Source organism: Mauremys reevesii, linkage group 2 (genome assembly GCF_016161935.1).
Source record: "Mauremys reevesii isolate NIE-2019 linkage group 2, ASM1616193v1, whole genome shotgun sequence".
Classification (NCBI taxonomy): Eukaryota; Metazoa; Chordata; order Testudines; family Geoemydidae; genus Mauremys; species Mauremys reevesii.
The window spans coordinates 117570230-117587908 of NC_052624.1; the positions used below are offsets into that span (position 1 = coordinate 117570230).

Consider the following 17679-nt stretch of genomic DNA (forward strand, 5'->3'; position numbering starts at 1 on the left):
GTCTTGCACAATTTACCTTTGGTAAACCCATTTTCCATTTACCTCCGTGTCTTGTTCTGAGGTCTTACACACTATTGGGATCAGATTAATGAGTCTGTAGTTGTCCAGATAACTTTTTCTTAAATATAGGTACTATGTCTGCTATTCTCCAGTCATATGGTACCATCCCTGATTGGACAGATTAAAAATCCTTGCTACTGGACTTGCAATTTCATGTGTCAGTTCTTTTAGTATTCTGAGATAGAAGTTATGTCCCCCTACCCTGAATGCATTAAGCTCTTTGGGTTTTGCTTTCACCATGAATGTAATCATTTCCATTTCTATACACTCCTTCCCATTAGCCATCATGCTTTTGCCTGGTTATGGTGAGAGGCACTGGTGACAGCTCTAATCACAAACCTCTTTGAGACTGGGGGCTTGTCTACACTATGCAGCAAGCGTGAATGCTCTTTTGCAGTATTTTGTTGGCACTTTTGCCAACAAAATACTTCCAGCCCTGCGAGCAGCATAAGCTTTGCGGCAGGGGAGCACTCCGCCGACAAAGCCACACTGCCGCTTGCGTTGGCAAAATTTTTGTCCTGGGTATGAACAAAGCTTTCAAGTAATGTAGCTGTTAATCAGAAGTCCCCTCCCACCTAAAACAAAAGGGGTTGTGAACCCACGCAGGAGTTTGCACTAAGTGGGCTGAAGGTACAAACATTGGAATATGAGGTTCTTATGAAAACCCTGCTGCAACCTTAATTGCAGCTTTCACAATTTTGAAAAAGAGAACGTAGCAACTTTTAAAAAAATAAGTTAAAGAAGGATTAACCTTAACGTGACTTTTTTGCTTTTTAAAAATTGTTAAAAGAATTACATTTGAATGGCAGGTTTTTTTTGTTTTTTGTTTTAACATAAACATTGAAGTTTTCAAAGCTGACGAAGGGAGTTAGTCCCACAATTACTGTTTGCCTTTCAAATGGGAGTTGTGTGACTAACCCTCTTGGTAAGCTTTGAAAATTTCAGTGTATGTTTCTTTAAAAAAAAAAATCTTTCACAGAAAGTCCTAAAAACAGCTGCTTGCCAACAAAATCATGTCCAGCACTTAGAAAAGCTTACCAAGCTGTTTACTGATGAAGTATTATACACTAGAATATAAAATCAGGAGGCATATGGATGAAACTCAATTATAGGTCCCTAGAATGTTCTGCTTTCTTGATAAAGCCAAAAACTGTCTCTGGTTTCTTAAGTTCTACAAATACATTTTTCCTTTTTAAACTGTATTCAGAGTAATTACCTGGTAAATAAGTACATGGAGTGGGCCATGCTGGATATACTTTGTCCATGGCGCACAATCTCATTCTCCTGGTCCTCCCATTTCTCAGTCTCAGAGTCTACATCAGACGTGAGCAAATGCAGTTCTAATCCAAGTTTTCCAAGTTTTGCTTGTTCCTGTACATGATAAACTTACTGCATTTTTTCCCACTCACTACATTCTTTATACAAATTAACAAATAATTAAAAGGTTCAATACTAAATAGAGGGAAGCATCTTACCTCAGTATCAAGTTTGACTGGCTTTAATGCTTTCAGATTTGCATTATGCTTCTGTTTCAAACAAAAAATAATTTGAAGAAAAAGATTTATAAAAGGTATAGGCAGTCAATTTCGTAACAAGCCACAGAGTAAAATATAAGGTCATCTTGATAAGTACTTTGCAGAATGGGATTTTAGTAACTAAGACAGAGGCCTACATACTCCATATGAGAGATTTTTCTGTGCAAGGAATGGGAAACTGTTTCCTACTTGGGGTTTCTTCTGACACGTTCCTTGTGGGAGTGGGGTTTGTGTCCAAGGAAAAGCGAGGAGGTTCTGCCCCTTAGACTTCCAAAGATTCACCCAGACCCCAAAGCCCCGGGCAGCATGACCCGCTCAGAAGCTAAGTAGTCCTTGTGGATAGCTGCATCCTTTTTATATCACCCTCTCAGGGGTGATTTTGAAGCTATAAAGAGGAGCTACCTACTGGTTGACTCATCATCAGCTCTTTGGCAGGTTTCCAAACTGAAATCCACACAAACCCAGGAGGGGCATGCTGCTTCCAGTGGCTGCTGCTCCTCCTCCTGTGCCACTCAGATCCTTATTGACTGTAATGGCTGGAGGCAAACACAGGAGCATTCAGTGGAGCTGATGCTTTGCTCATTCCATGGATTTGCTCTCTTTTATAAATGTCTTACTATGGGCCAGATAAGGATACCCTTGCTCAGGTTGAGTAACACCTGACTCCATGGCTGGTCCTACCGACTTCAAGACAATCATGAATTACGCTACTCTTCAATGTAGTATCAGAACGTGGCTGTGTGTGTTTTGTAAAGCAATGGTTCTGAACCTTTCCAGACTACGGTGCCTCCTTCAGGAGCCTCAGGCCCGAACCCCCCGACCTGGGGCTGAGGCATGTAACTTAGCTTCAGGGAGCCTCCTGTGGCATGTGGACCCCGTCAATTGCCCTGTTTGCCACCCCCCGAGATGGGCTCTGCACTTGCGACCCCCCTAAACCCTTCCCGCGTCCATCAGGCTGAGAAATACTGATCTAGATGAGTTGACATACCCCCCGGCAGAGCGCTGCGCACCCCCAGGGGTAGGTGCACCCCTAGTTGGGAACCACTGCTGTAAAGCATCTACGCACAATGCAGCCTCAATCGTGCTTGAGGTTTCTAGGCACTAATGCAATATTACTACTGTTCGCCTGCCACAACTGGCCACTCACTGTTATTTCACTTTCATGGATGTTCCTGCCAAAGTTCCCGAAGGCTTATTATAAACTATGAATGTCTATCCAAAATACAGTTATAAAGAACGGATCTAATTCTGCATATGTACTAGAAATTGGGGGCGAGGGGGGAATTGCACTGGCACCAAATGATCCACCAAAGAATTTACACATTCTTAGTACTGAATGTCATTTAAGTTTGTTTCGTGTAATATATTTTATATGTACAGTGGATACTGCTTCTTATCGACCTCTTGTTTCGCAGCAAAAAGTTGCCATGATCTGGAAGTTGCCAATAAGCAGCAGGCAGGCTTATGCGCCTGGAGCCAAGGAATACATTTTAACTGTGCCCTTTAACCATGTATCAGGGGGTAGCCATGTTAGTCTGTATCCACAAAAACAACAAGGAGTCCGGTGGCACCTTAAACACTAACAGATTTATTTGGGCATAAGCTTTCGTGGGTAAAAACCCCACTTCTTCAGATGCATGGAGTCTTTAACCATGTTACTGCTTTGCTATATGCTAGGTTGTACCACAGTTCAAAAAACACAGATCACACACAGTTAAGCATTACCTATATTAAAGACAGAACCATGTTTTAGCTCTAAAAGGGACTATAGTTCTGCAACTGAATTCTTTCCTGACATGGTTATGGTAGTATAGAGATCCCTTACTGCAGGAGCTATTTATGGCAGTACATAACAGAATAGGCTGCCTTCTCCCAATAAATATATGTTATCTTAAAGATAATTGACACAAATGTGCAAATAGGAGAATATTACATTGAATAGCAATGCTAACAATTAAGAATGACTTTCATTTCCTGTTACTGTTCCTCACTGGGGATTTTGCTGGCTTCAGTAACCTTGCTGAAGTACCACCTTTGGGGACCCAAGCCATCATCCAACGTTGAGCATACAGAGGTATCTGCATATCTATGTCAAGTGCACACAAAAGCGTTGATACATTTTTGTAGATTTGGGTCCCAATGTGCCATAAAATGTGTGCATAAAAGAAAAAGTATCTTCATCAAAGAATAGCACAGCGGTGTGGCTTTGGTGTCAGGAAAGTTGCTCAACACTGATTTCTGCTTTTACAGCAGTGGTGGGCAACCTGTGGCCTGCGGGCCGCACGCAGCCCATCAGAGTAATCTGCTGGTGAGCCATGAGACAGTTTGTTTACATTGACTGTCCGCAGGCACGGCTGCCCGCAACTCCCAGTGGCCGCGGTTCACCTTCCCGGCCAATGGGAACTGTGGGAAGTGGCAGCCAGCACGTCCCTGCGGCTCATGCTGCTTCCTGTGGCTCCCATTGGCCGGGAATGGCAAACTGTGGCCACTGGAAGCTGCGGGCGCCCATACCGGTGGACAGTCAATGTAAACAAACTGTCTCGCAGCCCTCCAGCAGATTACCCTGATGGGCCGTGTGCGGCCCACAGTCCGCAGGTTGCCTACCACTGCTCTACAGACACTGTCTGATCTATAAGGTCTTATCTACACAGGGAGACTCAGGAAAGTTATTACAATTTAAAGGTGTGAAGTTAAATTACATTGTTTCATAGAGTTTAAGGCCAGAGGAAACATTAGATCTTCTTGTCTGACCTCCTGTACATCACAGCCCATTCATTGGTGCCCAGATACCCCTTTATTAAGCCCAAATAATTCAGTCTAACTAAAGAATTCAATCCTCAGGAGGCTAACCTATGTGCCTTAGAAAGAACAGGAGAGACCAATGTGCCACCAATGCTTGAGACCCCTGTAAAGGCAGGGAATTCATTAGGTGAGAAATGTCCACATGATCCCAGCAAGCAAACCACGCTCTATGCTGCAAAGGGAGGCAAAACCCCAAACCAAAACCCAGTGTCCCTGGCAATCTGACTTTGGGTAAAAATTCCTTCCTGACCCCAACTCTGCCAAATAAGTATGATCCTGAGCATGTGAGCTAGACACACCAGTCAAGCATCTACAAAGAGGATTCTCTGTACCACTGATCCAACCCATCTGGTGTCCCATTTCCAGCCATGGGCAATCTCTGATGCTTCTAAGAAAGGTGAAAAAACACAGAATATACCTAACCAATTGTGCATCAGGGAAAAACATTATTTCTAGGGCTGTCAAGCGATTAAACAAATGAACTCAATTAATCACGTTGTTAAACAATAATGGAATACCATTTATTTAAATATTTTTGGATATTTTCTACATTTTCAAATACATTGATTTCAATTGCAACACAGAATAGTGTATAGTGCTAACTTTATATTCATTTTTTATTACAAATATTTGCACTGTAAAAAACAAAAGAAATAGTATTTTTCAATTCACCTCATACAAGTACCATAGAATTATGTAAAAAAATAAATTATGCATTGAAAAATAAAATTATGTAAAAAACGTTAGAGTCTACAAGTCCACTCAGTCCTACTTCTTGTTCTGCCAATCGCTCCAACAACCAAATTTGGTTACAATTTACAAGAGATAATGCTGCCCGCTTCTAGTGTACAATGTCACTGAAAGTGAGAACACGCATTCGCATGGCACTGTTGTAGCCAGCATCGGAATATATTTACATGCCAGGTACACTAAAGATTCATATGTCCCTTCATCTTTAACCACCACTCCATAGGACATGCGTCCATGGTGATGATGGGTTCTGCTCGATAACGGTCCAGAGAATGGACCGATGCATGTTCATTTTCATCATCTGAGTCAGATGCCACCAGCAGAAGGTTCATTTTCTTTTTTGGTGGTTTGGGTTCTATAGTTTCTGCCTCTGAGTGTTGCTCTTTTAAAACTTCTGAAAGCATGCTCTACACCTCGTCCTTCTCAGATTTTGGAAGGAACTTCAGATTCTTAAATCTTGGGTCAAGTGCTGTAGCTATTTTTAGAAATCTCACATTGGTATGTTCTTTGTGTTTTGTTAAATCTGCTGTGAAAGTGTTCTTAAAACAAATGTGATCGGTCATCATCTGAGACTGCTTTAACATGAAATATATGGCAGAATGTGGGTAAAACGGAACCGAAAATATACAGTTCTCCCCCAAGGAGTTCAGTCACAATTTTTTTTAATGAGCATCATCAGCGGAATGGAATGGTGGCCGAAGCATGAAAGGGCATACAAATCTTTAGCGTATCTGGCACTTAAATACCTCACAATGCCGGCTACAGAAGTGCCATGTGAATGCCTGTTCTCACTTTCTTATGATGTTTTCAAATAAGAAGTGGGCAGCATTATCTCCCATAAATGTAAACAAACTTGTTTGTCTTAGCTATTGGCTGAACAAGAAGTAGGACTGAGTGGACTTGTAGCCTCTAAAGTTTTACATTGTTTTGTTTTTGAGAGCAGTTATGTAACAAGAAAAAAATCTGCATTTGTAAGTTACGCTTTCAGGATAAAGAAATTGAACTACAGTACTTGTATGAGGTTAATTGAAAAATAGTATTCCTTTTGTTGATTATTTTTAACTGTGCAAATATTTGTAATAAAAATAATATAAAGTGAGCACTGTACACTTTGTATTCTATGTTGTAATAGAAATCAATATATTTGAAAATGTAGAAAAACATCCAAAATATTTAATAAATTTCAATTGGTAGTGTATTGTTTAACAGTGTGATTAATCACAATTAATTTTTTTAATTGCGATTAATTTTTTTTTAGTTAATCGAGTGAGTTAACGGCGATTAATTGACAGCCCTAATTATTTCCTGACACCTGCAGATGACTGGTTGAAGCCCTACAGCATGAGATTTGATTATCTTAACACAGAACTGAAAGTGTTATGAGTATGCAGAGTGCAATGCAGGCAATCCTGTTCTGCCTATGGCTCCTGAAGGAAGGGGAGGAGCAGGGGGATTCAGATTCACAGATTTCAAGGCCAGAAGGGACCTGCACAACCATCCAGCTTGACCCTCTGCACATAAAGGTAATAGAATATCTCCCAGACACTGTATTAAAGTATATATATTTTTAAAAGAGATCTAATCCTGTCTTAAAAGCACTGAGCAACAGTGGATCTACCACCTCCCTAGTAAACTCTTCCAATGTTTAATTACCCTCATAACCATGAAACTGTGTCTTATTTCAAAGTCGACTTTATTTAACCTGCAGCCACTGGATCTTGTTAAGCCTTTGTAAGCCAGGTTGAAAAGCCCTCCTGATATCAGATAACCTTTACACGTGTACATACCTAGACACAACGATCAAGTCACCACTCAACTTTCTCTTTGATAAGTTGAGCTTCTTGACTCGCATCATAAGGCCTGTTTTCTAGCTCCTAGATCAATTTTTGTGGCCCTCCTTTGAACTCTCTCTAGTATTTTCATATCTTCCTTGAAACATGGACACCAGAACTGGACACAGTGTTCTAGTAGTGGTCTTGCTGTATACAGCGGAAATATCCCTTCCCTGCTTCTAGTGGATATTCCCCACTTTTTATACATCCAAGGATTGCATTAGCCCCTTTTGCCACAGCATTGCTTTGACTGCTAATGTGGAGGTGATTATCTGTGATGACTGTAAGTCCTTCTGTGAGTCACTGCTTTCCCAGACAGCCTCCAATCCTTAGGTACAACTTGTGTTACAACCTATTTCTCATTCAGAAGTAAAGTGAACATAGTTTGCTTTAGCTTAAGCGAACTAAGGCCTCTTTACTTTCGAACGAGAACATCCACACAGCAGTTTAATGCACTTTCATTTCACACCTTTGTTTAATTAGTGTTAACTTTTCTGAGTGTCCCTGTGTAGAGAAGCCACAAGTAATATGCTCTACATGCAGGTCAAGCATGCTACTTAAAGGAGAATGCAGTCTTCTCAGATGTGGGTCTCATGCAGGATTTCCATTGCCTGTAAATACCACTGCCTATATGTTTTAGCTATGTAGGAGTCTTAACGTTTCACAAATATCTGCCTAGCTGTTATTGACCATAATTGTATCTGTGCTAATAGGAGGAAATCAGTTGCAAAGGGAAAGGTGGGGGCAGGTTTCTGAAGCATGTGTATAGTGGTGATACTCTTCTGGTACAGGTTACAGCTGCTTGAAAAAACTATTTGTCGTGTGGGAATTCTGAGATTTTGAAATTTGGTTTCATCCTTAATCGGGCAGAAACATCAAAATCTCAGAATTCTTCATTAAATGAAATACTCCAAAAGTATTTTCTTTCAACTTCATCATTCTGATTTATTATAATTTGTCATGTATCTAAAAGTTTAAATATTTTGACTTTTATATTGCAATTAATAAGAACAAAAGTAAAAAAGTTCAAAATAGAGGTTACTTACCTGTAACTGGAAGTTCTTCAAGATGTGTGGTCCCTAACTGTATTCCACATGTGAGTGCGCATGCATGCCATACACCCCAGTCCGGAAAGTCTAACAAGTAGGGTCCATTGGCCTGCACATACTTAGTAGTCCTCCTCATGCTCCAGACCAAGCATGTAAGAGGAAGTGCAGGCTGAAGTCTCTCCAGTTCCTCCACCTATCATGAATCAAGGAGGATCTGAAGCAGAGGGGACAGAGGGCGGGTAGTGGGGTACAGATAGGGAGCACACATCTCGACGAACTTCCAGTTACCGGTAAACAACCTCCATTTCTTCTTCGAGTGCTGGCACCTATGTGTATTCCACATGCGCGTGACTGACAAGGAGTGTTGAGACTGAAGGGGTGGGGGGTGAGAGGATGCCTGAACTAGCGCATAATGTTTTGTAAATGGAGCTTCGGGTAGCCGCTCTGCACATGTCCAGTATGGGTACTTCCTGCCGGGATGCTGTAAAGGCAGCTTATGCTCTTGTGGAATGTGCTCTTACCTCAGGCAGAGGGAAATGTGCTAATTCATCGCACATGATGATGTAACCAGAACTCCATTAGGAGATTCTCTGAGAGGATATAGCTTGTTCTCAAGTCTATTCCACTATAGCAAGAAATAGCCTAAATGATTTTCTGACAGATGTGGTTCTCTGCAGAATGCTAAGGTGCGTCTGAGGTTGAGGGAATGAAGTTGCCTCTCCTCAGCAGAAGCATGGGGCTTCAGGAATAAAATAGGTAAGCGGAGAGTTTGGTTGATGTGGATTTCAGAAATAACCCTGAAGAAGAATTTAGGATGTAGATGAAGGGAGAAAAGAAGCATACAGTGGGTCTGCCAGGAGGGCTCCCATCTCACTCACCCTTCTGGTTGAGGAAATAGCAACTAGAAACATGACTTTCACAGACAGGTGCGACATGGAGCACGTTACCACGTGTTCAAATGGTGGCCTGGTGAGTGCTAATAATATGAGGTTGAGGTCACATTCAGGTGTAGGTTTTACAACTGGCAGAGAAAGGTCCTGACTTGGCCTTTCATAAACCTCACTGTCAGGAAGGCACTGACGGCTGCAAGATGGGCCAATGGAAGGACTTAAGTTTTTTAAACACAGGAAATAATCTTAAACAACTAACATATTTGCAGAAGTTGGAGGCGGTGGTTTATTCTGAGCCTAGGTAGACAAGCGTCTCCTATTAGTTAAGTAGCAGGTTCTAAGTCTTTCCTGCTTCGAGTAAAAATAGCTTGGCCTGGTGCTGAGCAAGAGTGTTCTCATTCTGATGCCCGTCCAAAACACTAGGCCATGAGGTTGAGAGGGTATGGATTGGGGTGGCTGATTCTGCCCCCTTCCAGAATAAGGAAGAGGCAGATCCCGACAGGAGGATGGCTTGACATTCTCAGGAGTTACATGAACCAAAAGTATTGGGACCAGCTGGGCATGAGAAGAATGACTCTGGCCCTGTCATAGAATATCAGGGTTGGAAGGGACCTCAGGAGGTCATCTAGTCCAACCCCCTGCTCAAAGCAGGACCAATCTCCAGACAGATTTTCGCCCCTAAGCGGCCCCCTCAAGGATTGAACTCACAACCCTGGGGTTAGCAAGCGAATGCTCAAACCACTGAGCTATCCCTCTGAGGGATGTTTCTCAAGACCTGTGGTAACAGGGGAATGGGAGGAAAGGCATATCTGAGATTGTCTGTCCATGACAACAGGAAAGCATGGTCCTGGAAGCAGTGACCTATAGCTCCTCTGGAGAAATACATGTGAAGCTTCCTGTTCATTTGGGACATGAAGAGATCCCATTGAGGTGTTCCCCACTAAGTGAATATCTAGCTCAGGATAGAGCTGAGTATCTCCCACACATCTTTCCACGAGGAGGAAAGCTCTTGTTGCAATGGAGTCCAGTGTCACTCTGATAAAGTTTATCATCTGTGTGGGTGTTAAAACAGACTTTTCTTTGTTTAAACAGACACCCAGTGCTTCTAGAAGATGTAGAAAGAACAAAGATGCTGATCTGAACTCATGGCTGCAATGACCTACTACGAGCCAATTGCTGAGATATCGGAAAACTGTGTAACCCTGACATCTCATTTGGGCTGCCACCACAAAGAAGACCTCTGTAAATACTCTGGGTGCTGTTGCTAGTCCAAAGGGAAGGTCTCTGAACTGCAAATGTTCCTGACCCACTCGAAACCAAAAGGAACTTTCTGTGGGACAGATGAATATCTACATGGAAATAAGCATCCTTCATGTTGCTTGCCACAAACCACATTCCCTCCTGTAGAGAGGGGATTATTGATGCTAGTCTAACCATCTTAAATTTGGCTTTTGAATAAAGATGCTCAGTTGTTGAAGGTCCAGAATGCGTCTCCACCCTCCGTCTTTTGGGGGGACTAAAAATTAAGGGGTATAGAACCCTCTTCCTTGATACTGAGGTGGCACTTGTTCTATTACCTCTTGTTTGGAGGCGGACTCCCTCCTCCTGCACTCATGAGAATGGTCCCTGAAGGGGGAACAGGAAGGATTTTGTGAGGAGGGAGGGAGGGAAACGAGTATGCTTGATGGATAATTTCTAATACCCAGCTATCAAGAGAGAGTCCCAATTTTGGGTGTAAAGTGAGAGGGAGCCCCCAAAGATAAGGAGGGGAGGGATTGATGTGGAAGGCATCAGTAGTGGTGGGCGGAACTTGACTGAGGTATCAAAAGTATCCCTTAGTGGGTAGTTGGGAATGGATAGAGGTTTTGGTAGTAGAGGGGGGCTGAAAAAAGAGAGACCTCTGAAACCTCTGTTTACACGGGTTTGGCTGGAGGCTGATGGCAGAACATCTGTGGAGGGAGCAGCCTTGGCTATTACACCTGCCTCTAGTGTTTTCTCCTCTGGAATAGGAGTTTATGTTGAGTCTTTCATCTGATTTCCTGCTAAACAAATTTGACTCATCGAAAGGCAAGTCCTGCATGGTGTAGTGGACCTTTCTGAGAGGTGAAGCCAAGACACATGCATCATGACTATGCCAGTGGCCAAGCCTCTGGATGCAGTGTCCACAGCAGCTTGAAGGGAAGTTTTTGCCACTAACTTGCACTCTTCTATGAAAGATTGGGCTCCATCCTCAGCTGGCATGGTCTTGGGATGCTGCAATCTTTCTTTCTCTGTGCTGCACGTACAACCACAGAATTGTTGCCAGTTGGAAGAAAAGAAATTCAGCCCCTTTGGCAGGGACAAAACATCATTTCTCAGCCCTTTTAGGCATGGGGGCACATGAGGCTGCAGTGTGCCAGACCAACCTGTCTGGCTCCTGGATATCCTCATTAACACCACCTTGCATAGACCTACAGCTTCAGGGTATCTAGGAGTTGATGTTGGGAATCCCTGGACCTCCATTAGTGGTACCTGGAGGTCATTGGCTATTCTCTGCAGGAGCCCCTGGTACTGCCTATGGTTGTCCAGTAGAGATGGTGAAGGTGGAGTGATAGCTTCATCCAGAAATAAGGACAAGATTCCCGTTGGTACTATCGGTTCCTGCAGACCCAGGTCAACGTCCGCCTCCTTGTACTCTTAGGAATCCGGTGGGCTTCAGGTAGAAGAAATGTGGTTGGATTCATGGACAGCTCCAGGGCATCTACCAGAGGAGTTCCAGGGGCCCCAATAAGGCCAAATGGAAGGATCAACCATGCATATGTGGGGGAGGGGAAGGGGGACTCCATGGCATCGGGTAGCAATGGTCCCCGGGAAGTCATATTTGGGAGGATGGCATTCAGAGCTCTGTTTATCAGGACTCAGCTCTCTATGAGGAGATGAACCAGCTAGGGTGTCCAACTCATCCGAATCTAAGAACTCCGTCTGCACTGCTCGGGCCAATGTTTATGGAGGGTGGATGCTCTTGCCCAGGGGCTGGAGAGGGGATTGTTCTTTGTTACACCAGAAGACTTAACTGCATCAGTAACATGTGTGTGTCAGGATGAAGAGGCATAGCGTAGGTGTCCACATGACCAGGTGTTCAGGGCACTCTAATGGTCAGGATCAACAGTTCCGATACATTCCAGGAAGTTGGGCAGTCCTTCAAGGGCAGGCTGGTACCAAGGAACAACCAGGTCCAGCATTTCTGGACGGAGTCAACAGATGTCAGTCCTTGTGTTTTGGAGCTGGTACCACCAAGGTATTGACAGATCCTTTTCCTTGTGCGCTTTACCCTCCAGCCTGGGGATCTTTTGTGGTCCTGGACCAACACGATCCATACACAAAGACTCACCCATCCTGAAGGGGCTCGGGGAGAAATTCCTTCTTTTATGGGCAGATTTGAATGAGGATCTGTCCTTCCGACCATGTGAGTGCTCCCTCTGCTCATGGGAAGCCCAGGCAGAAGAGACCTTAGCCTTCGCTGCTGTAGGCTCCACTCCTAAGTATGTGCTTGAAGGAGTGCTGCTTGTTTAATGGGGCAGATATACAAGGTGGCCTCCCTGGCCCAGATCAGAGTAAAGCCTCACAGACTTCTCCTTAAGGTGTTTCCTTAATCAAAGCTCATGAACTTTGCAGGTTTGTGGCGGAAACGAGTGACAAATGCCACAATTCGCAGCAATATGCATCTCACCCAAGCTGTAGAGGCAGCTTTGGTGATCATCGCTCAGAGAAGGAGCAAGGACAGGAGACACTGTACTTGAATGCGGGGGCTCTCGGCATAGTCCCACATCAGGACGTGGAAGTCCCTGGTACAGGGAAATAACTATTTACACTAACTCTATTAATATAAAAATTATTTATACATTTATTTGCAGACTACTAAGGATAAAAGCAGGAAAAATCTGTGGACACAAGGATTCCAACTCAGGCCATGCAGTGGTCAGAAGGTACTAGAGAGGCATTGGCCCACATTGCCTCTTATGCCCTCAGTCTGAAACGTGAGCAGAACTACTGCATACTGGTTAGAATTTCCAGACTCAGGCAGAGGGTGTGCATTTGCCCATGTGTGGAATACACATAGGGACCAGCACTTGAAGAACAAAATGTCTGACTACTTCCCATGACAGTTTCAGTGTGTTCCCGCGAAACATTTTGTTTTTGTCAAACCAGCATTTTCCAACAGGAAACTGCTCTGTTGGAAAATGTTTGACCAGGTCTACTTGAGCTATGAATCTGTCCCAATCTTTTGTGTCTTTGTATCTCCCTCCTTTTCTATAGCATTTCTATACTCCGCCTCCCCGTATCCCCCTTTTTAAGTGCTTTTTCCCCCTCCCCTAACCACACACACTTTTTTCTTCCCTACACTTTATACTACTTTTGCCTGTTTGGTGTTTGTTCTCAAACAGTGTGGGTACAGAGCCGGCAATGGGGAACCAACCAGGATTATTCAATGTCTTTCTATATCAAGCTTTTTACATATAAAGCTGCCTCAGAGGGAACTAGGATTCTGACTAGTGAACAGGGCTGTCCTGTTATAGGCGGCTGCATAGGGCACCCGGAAATTTGCCGCACTCCTGCGTCTTAGTGTCCACCCCCCTGCCTCTTCCTATCCCTGTTCTGACCCTTCCTGCAGGCTCCCACAGCTGGCTGCTCCAGCCTGGTGACTCTATCTCCTGAAAAAAAACAGGAGTACTTGTGGCACCTTAAAGACTAACAAATTTATTGTAGCATGAGCTTTCGTGAGCTAAAGCTCACTTCTTCGGATGCATAGAATGGAACACACACACAGACAGGATATATTTATACACAGAAAAATGAAAGGGTGGAGTACGCATATACCAAGAGGCAGTCTAATCAATTGAGATGAGCTATCGAGGGAAAAAAAAAAAAAAAAATTTGATAATGAAGTAGGGATCTAGTAACTTAAAAGTGAAAAAGCCTCCAGCCTGCCAGCCCTATTAGCACAACATTGAAACTGTTAAAGGGCCATTCAAGTGGTAATGAAGCCATTTAACAGGCATTTGCCAACCCCCAGGTATATACTGTCAGTTTCTGAATTTACTAACAAACAGTTGTGCATTACTGTAGTACTTGTATCTTCAGACATAAGTTTTTAAATAAATCCTCCAAAAGACCACTCATCCAAAATACACATTTTAATTTTAAATTTAACTTCCTTCCAAAGTCTTCCTGTCCATCTCTTTCTCCCTCTCCCCCCCCCCCCACGTTGAAGAGAAGCTAGCTCTTAAAGGGAAACACCCCTTTCCTGCCAGATAGCTGGACAAATGAGTTTCCCTTTCTTCTCTTCTGACTATTTGATGAACTAGTTTTAAGAGAACCATCCAGCAAAACTGGTGCCTTAGTAAGACATAAAATCCTTTGTTATGCCTAAAATCTTTGGAAACATTTTTTAAAGTTGGTGAAATTTCATACACGTCTATTGTTATGGAGATCACACGAAGCAAATTAGTGTTCCCTTTTTCTAAAAGCAATGAACATTGTTATGAACACACTGAACCTCTGTGACTGATTAATTTAAAATAATGTCTTTGTTTCAGTGAGTTTAATATGTAGTAATCTGGAATGATTACTTTATGAAGGCTTACGAGTACATTTAAAATATAAAATTAACTTAGAAATACTGATTAAGAAAATGTAAAACAGAAAAGCTGCATCATGTATTCCATAATATTTAATGTTGTATTCAGCAGGACAGCTGACCTGCCCTTACTACAAAGTTTTTGCAAATAAATCTCTGGCAAACTTCAGGGTATATAAAAAAAAACCCGTGACTGACATTTTTATTCCTAAATGTAGTGCTTTTAATTAGATACCTTCTGCATGTCCAGTCTTCATCTTCTGGCATGCAGTGGAAAACGTGCTCCATTTTCTTTTGAGAAGGAAAAAAAACACTCTTCTGCAACTTCCTTCTAATGTCATTTGCTTCATTTGGGTTCAGGGATTTGGCTGGAAGGGAGTGAGCAGGGAGGGGGAGGGAAGAGAGGAGGGAGACAGTGGGGAGGGGCAGAGCCGGGCAGAGTGGGGACGGGACCTGGGGCAGAGCAAGGGTGGAATATGGGTGGGGCCACAGGCAGAAGGGGTGGGCTGGGGAGCTAGCCTCCCCAAGCGGCAGCTTTACCCACCACCCATAACAGCAGGTAAGAGCGGGTCGGCTCCCGCACACCCAGCGCGTGCTGCAGTGTCCTTAGGCAGGGGTCATATTTAGAGAGCTGAATGCGCCGGTGCTGCGCATTCTGCGTGAGGGAGAGGGTACGGGGGTCTCTGTGGGGAACTGTGAGGTGGGCCGGGCAGCTCGGTATCCTTTCCTGCCTTGTGCACCCCCCCCCACTGGGCTGCGAGCCCAGGCTGCCGTCGGGTATGAGGCACCAGTTTAATAATACTGTGTAGGGCCCCATAAATCCTAAGGACAGCCCTGCTAGTAAATCAACAGGAAAGAGTCAATTTATCTTCACAACTCTCAACAATGCAACCTCCTTACTCTTTCTTGACCTCTCAACTCTTTTCCCCTGCTGCAATGCTCTGCTCTATAACGCCAGCTGAGAATCAAAGGGAAATGAACAAGAGCTTTCAAAGACAGCAGAGAAGTATGATTTATATCCCCAAACCAAAGGCTACATAGATAGTTCTTCTGGGGACAAACTATACATCAGTAGTCACTGAAGCAGTTAACCAAAAAAATTCTAGTCTTCTCCCCTCAATCAATCTATCTACTTCCAGAAGGTGACAGTCACCCCTTTGCAAAAGGCCCAGCATAGCACCACTTAAATCCCAAGTAAGCCCTTAAGTAGGCTCAAGAATGAACAAATTTTATCTTTAAGGTATTATACCTTTTCATTAAGGGTAAAGTAACAGTTAAAGTATTGCTTCTGAAACTGCTGCAGAACTGTTCAAAGGCGGTTGAAGAAGAACAGGTGATTATGCCATACCACCAACTCCTCAATGCTACAGGTTTAGAAAGAGGTTCAGGGAAAGAGAAAATAAAGTTGGAGATAATATTATCATTTCCCTTCCCCCATGTGAGGACTAATATGTAATATGTTATTTTGTTATTTTTATGACTATATCACAGTAATACGAACAGGACTTACTAGATGGTTTACCAGCAGATGGATATTTTCAGAAACTAGTGTATTATATACTCTAGATTGATCTGTTGACCTATTGTGCAGCATAGTAATAAACTGATCTATCACATACAAAAATGACAAAGTCTGAATGAAAAAACAATTTTATTTACAGACAGTAGAGCCTTGCTAGCATGGACACCTCCTAGTATGCACAAACAAGTCAATTTCTCCTTCAATAAAAGAGTTACTAGCTCAGACAATAATGTAGGGAGGTGTCAGGTTACAAAACTTATTTTTACAATATATTACAGTGCAGTCATGATACTGTAATAATAAATGTACTGTGGTACAGCTTATAAAAATAAAGTCAGACATTCTGTACATTGCAAACTATAATTAATTAAAATGAAGCTAGAATTGTAAAGTAAATAACAAAAGCATATTTTATGATGAATTACCCTGGCTTTTTAAAATGTTTACTCATTTACTAATTCACAAAATCCAGTAACTCACAAAGGGCCATACAATCGAGGTGTGCATTAACAAGGTTTTATTGTCTGTATCTTTACAAAGCAGTTAATACACGAGCAATATGCAAGTTGTAGGGGTCAATTAGTTATCAACAGAACAACAAAAAAGTAACAACCCACAAAACTTACCCCTGGCCTGGGAAGTGATAGGTAGGCACGCTTCTCTCCTACGAACAACATAAGAATATTTGTATGCAGATTTTAATGAATACCATAATACTTCTAGTTTCACCCTCCCTTCACTTTAAAGTATAAAAGAAACGTACTTATCTGTAATCCTCTCTGAAGTTCACTCAGAATTTCCGCTCTTTATCTTGTGCTTCCAGAGACAGACAAGCCAGGAATTCCCCTATTGTTAAGATTTTTAACCCTCAGTCACTGATAGCTGAGCATAAGCCCCTCCCCTTTCACGCCATTCTGACTTCTAGTGCCTCTAGGCCCTTCCAGTCAATTCTGAAATACACAGGAATCAGAACTACTTGAAAAAAACAAACAAAAACCCAACAGCATCCCCACCTAACCCAAGGAGAAGGCAGGCAAAATAATGGAAAAAAATAAATAAAAACATCTCCTCGCCTCAAAAACAGAACCCCAAACTGAGGTGGGTGCATGAATGAGAATCCTGCGAGATGATATCTACAAAGAAGAATTATGAGTAACTAATTCCTTTCTTTAAAAGGTACCATCACCACAGGTTTCCCACTCCTGGAAATAATAAAAAGACAATCAAGAAACTGAAATCTTAATATAAAAATAAGTAATGAACATGGGTGCACAGGCACACTTAAAATATGGCATATGCATAACATATGGTATTGTGATATGTTTTACTGGCATGAGTCTGGAATGGCTGCATCACTCAGTAGCAGTGAAGCCCCCTGTGAGTCATGCAGGGTTGGCCCAAATAAGTGCCAATAAAACCTTTATGATACACTGCACTAATGTATATCTGTATATGCCACATATTTTGTAGAAAAAACTATTTTAGATGTGTGTTTAAGAGAATTTTAGAATTTTTTTATTGGAACTATTTCTTTTATTTCCTAAGAAGTCAGGTGCCTTAGTCATTCTGACTACAACTGAACAAGAGAGTCAGACGGAGAGAAAAAAAATGAAAATACATTT

At 42.6% G+C, this 17679-nt stretch overlaps 2 protein-coding genes across 6 annotated transcripts in view; one reads left to right on the plus strand and one right to left on the minus strand.

Annotated features, from left to right (window-relative positions):
• The window catches only part of ABITRAM (actin binding transcription modulator), a 45342-nt gene extending 34943 nt beyond the window's left edge, over positions 1–10399 (plus strand). Inside the window, exon 6 of the mRNA XM_039526469.1 lies at positions 10011–10399. Within this exon, the coding sequence (XP_039382403.1) occupies positions 10011–10076 (66 nt within the window). The 3' untranslated portion in view covers positions 10077–10399. The remainder of the gene's footprint in view (positions 1–10010) is intronic.
• The window catches only part of CTNNAL1 (catenin alpha like 1), a 156055-nt gene that overhangs the window by 10918 nt on the left and 127458 nt on the right, over positions 1–17679 (minus strand). For 4 of the 5 annotated variants that reach the window (XM_039526467.1, XM_039526463.1, XM_039526464.1 and 1 more), the window contains exons 12-14: positions 16684–16721; positions 1536–1586; positions 1277–1431 (exon numbers count right to left, since the gene is read on the minus strand). In XM_039526467.1, coding sequence (XP_039382401.1) covers positions 1277–1431; positions 1536–1586; positions 16684–16721 — 244 coding nt within the window. The remainder of the gene's footprint in view (positions 1–1276; positions 1432–1535; positions 1587–16683; positions 16722–17679) is intronic. The other variant, XM_039526466.1, reaches the window with a different exon arrangement.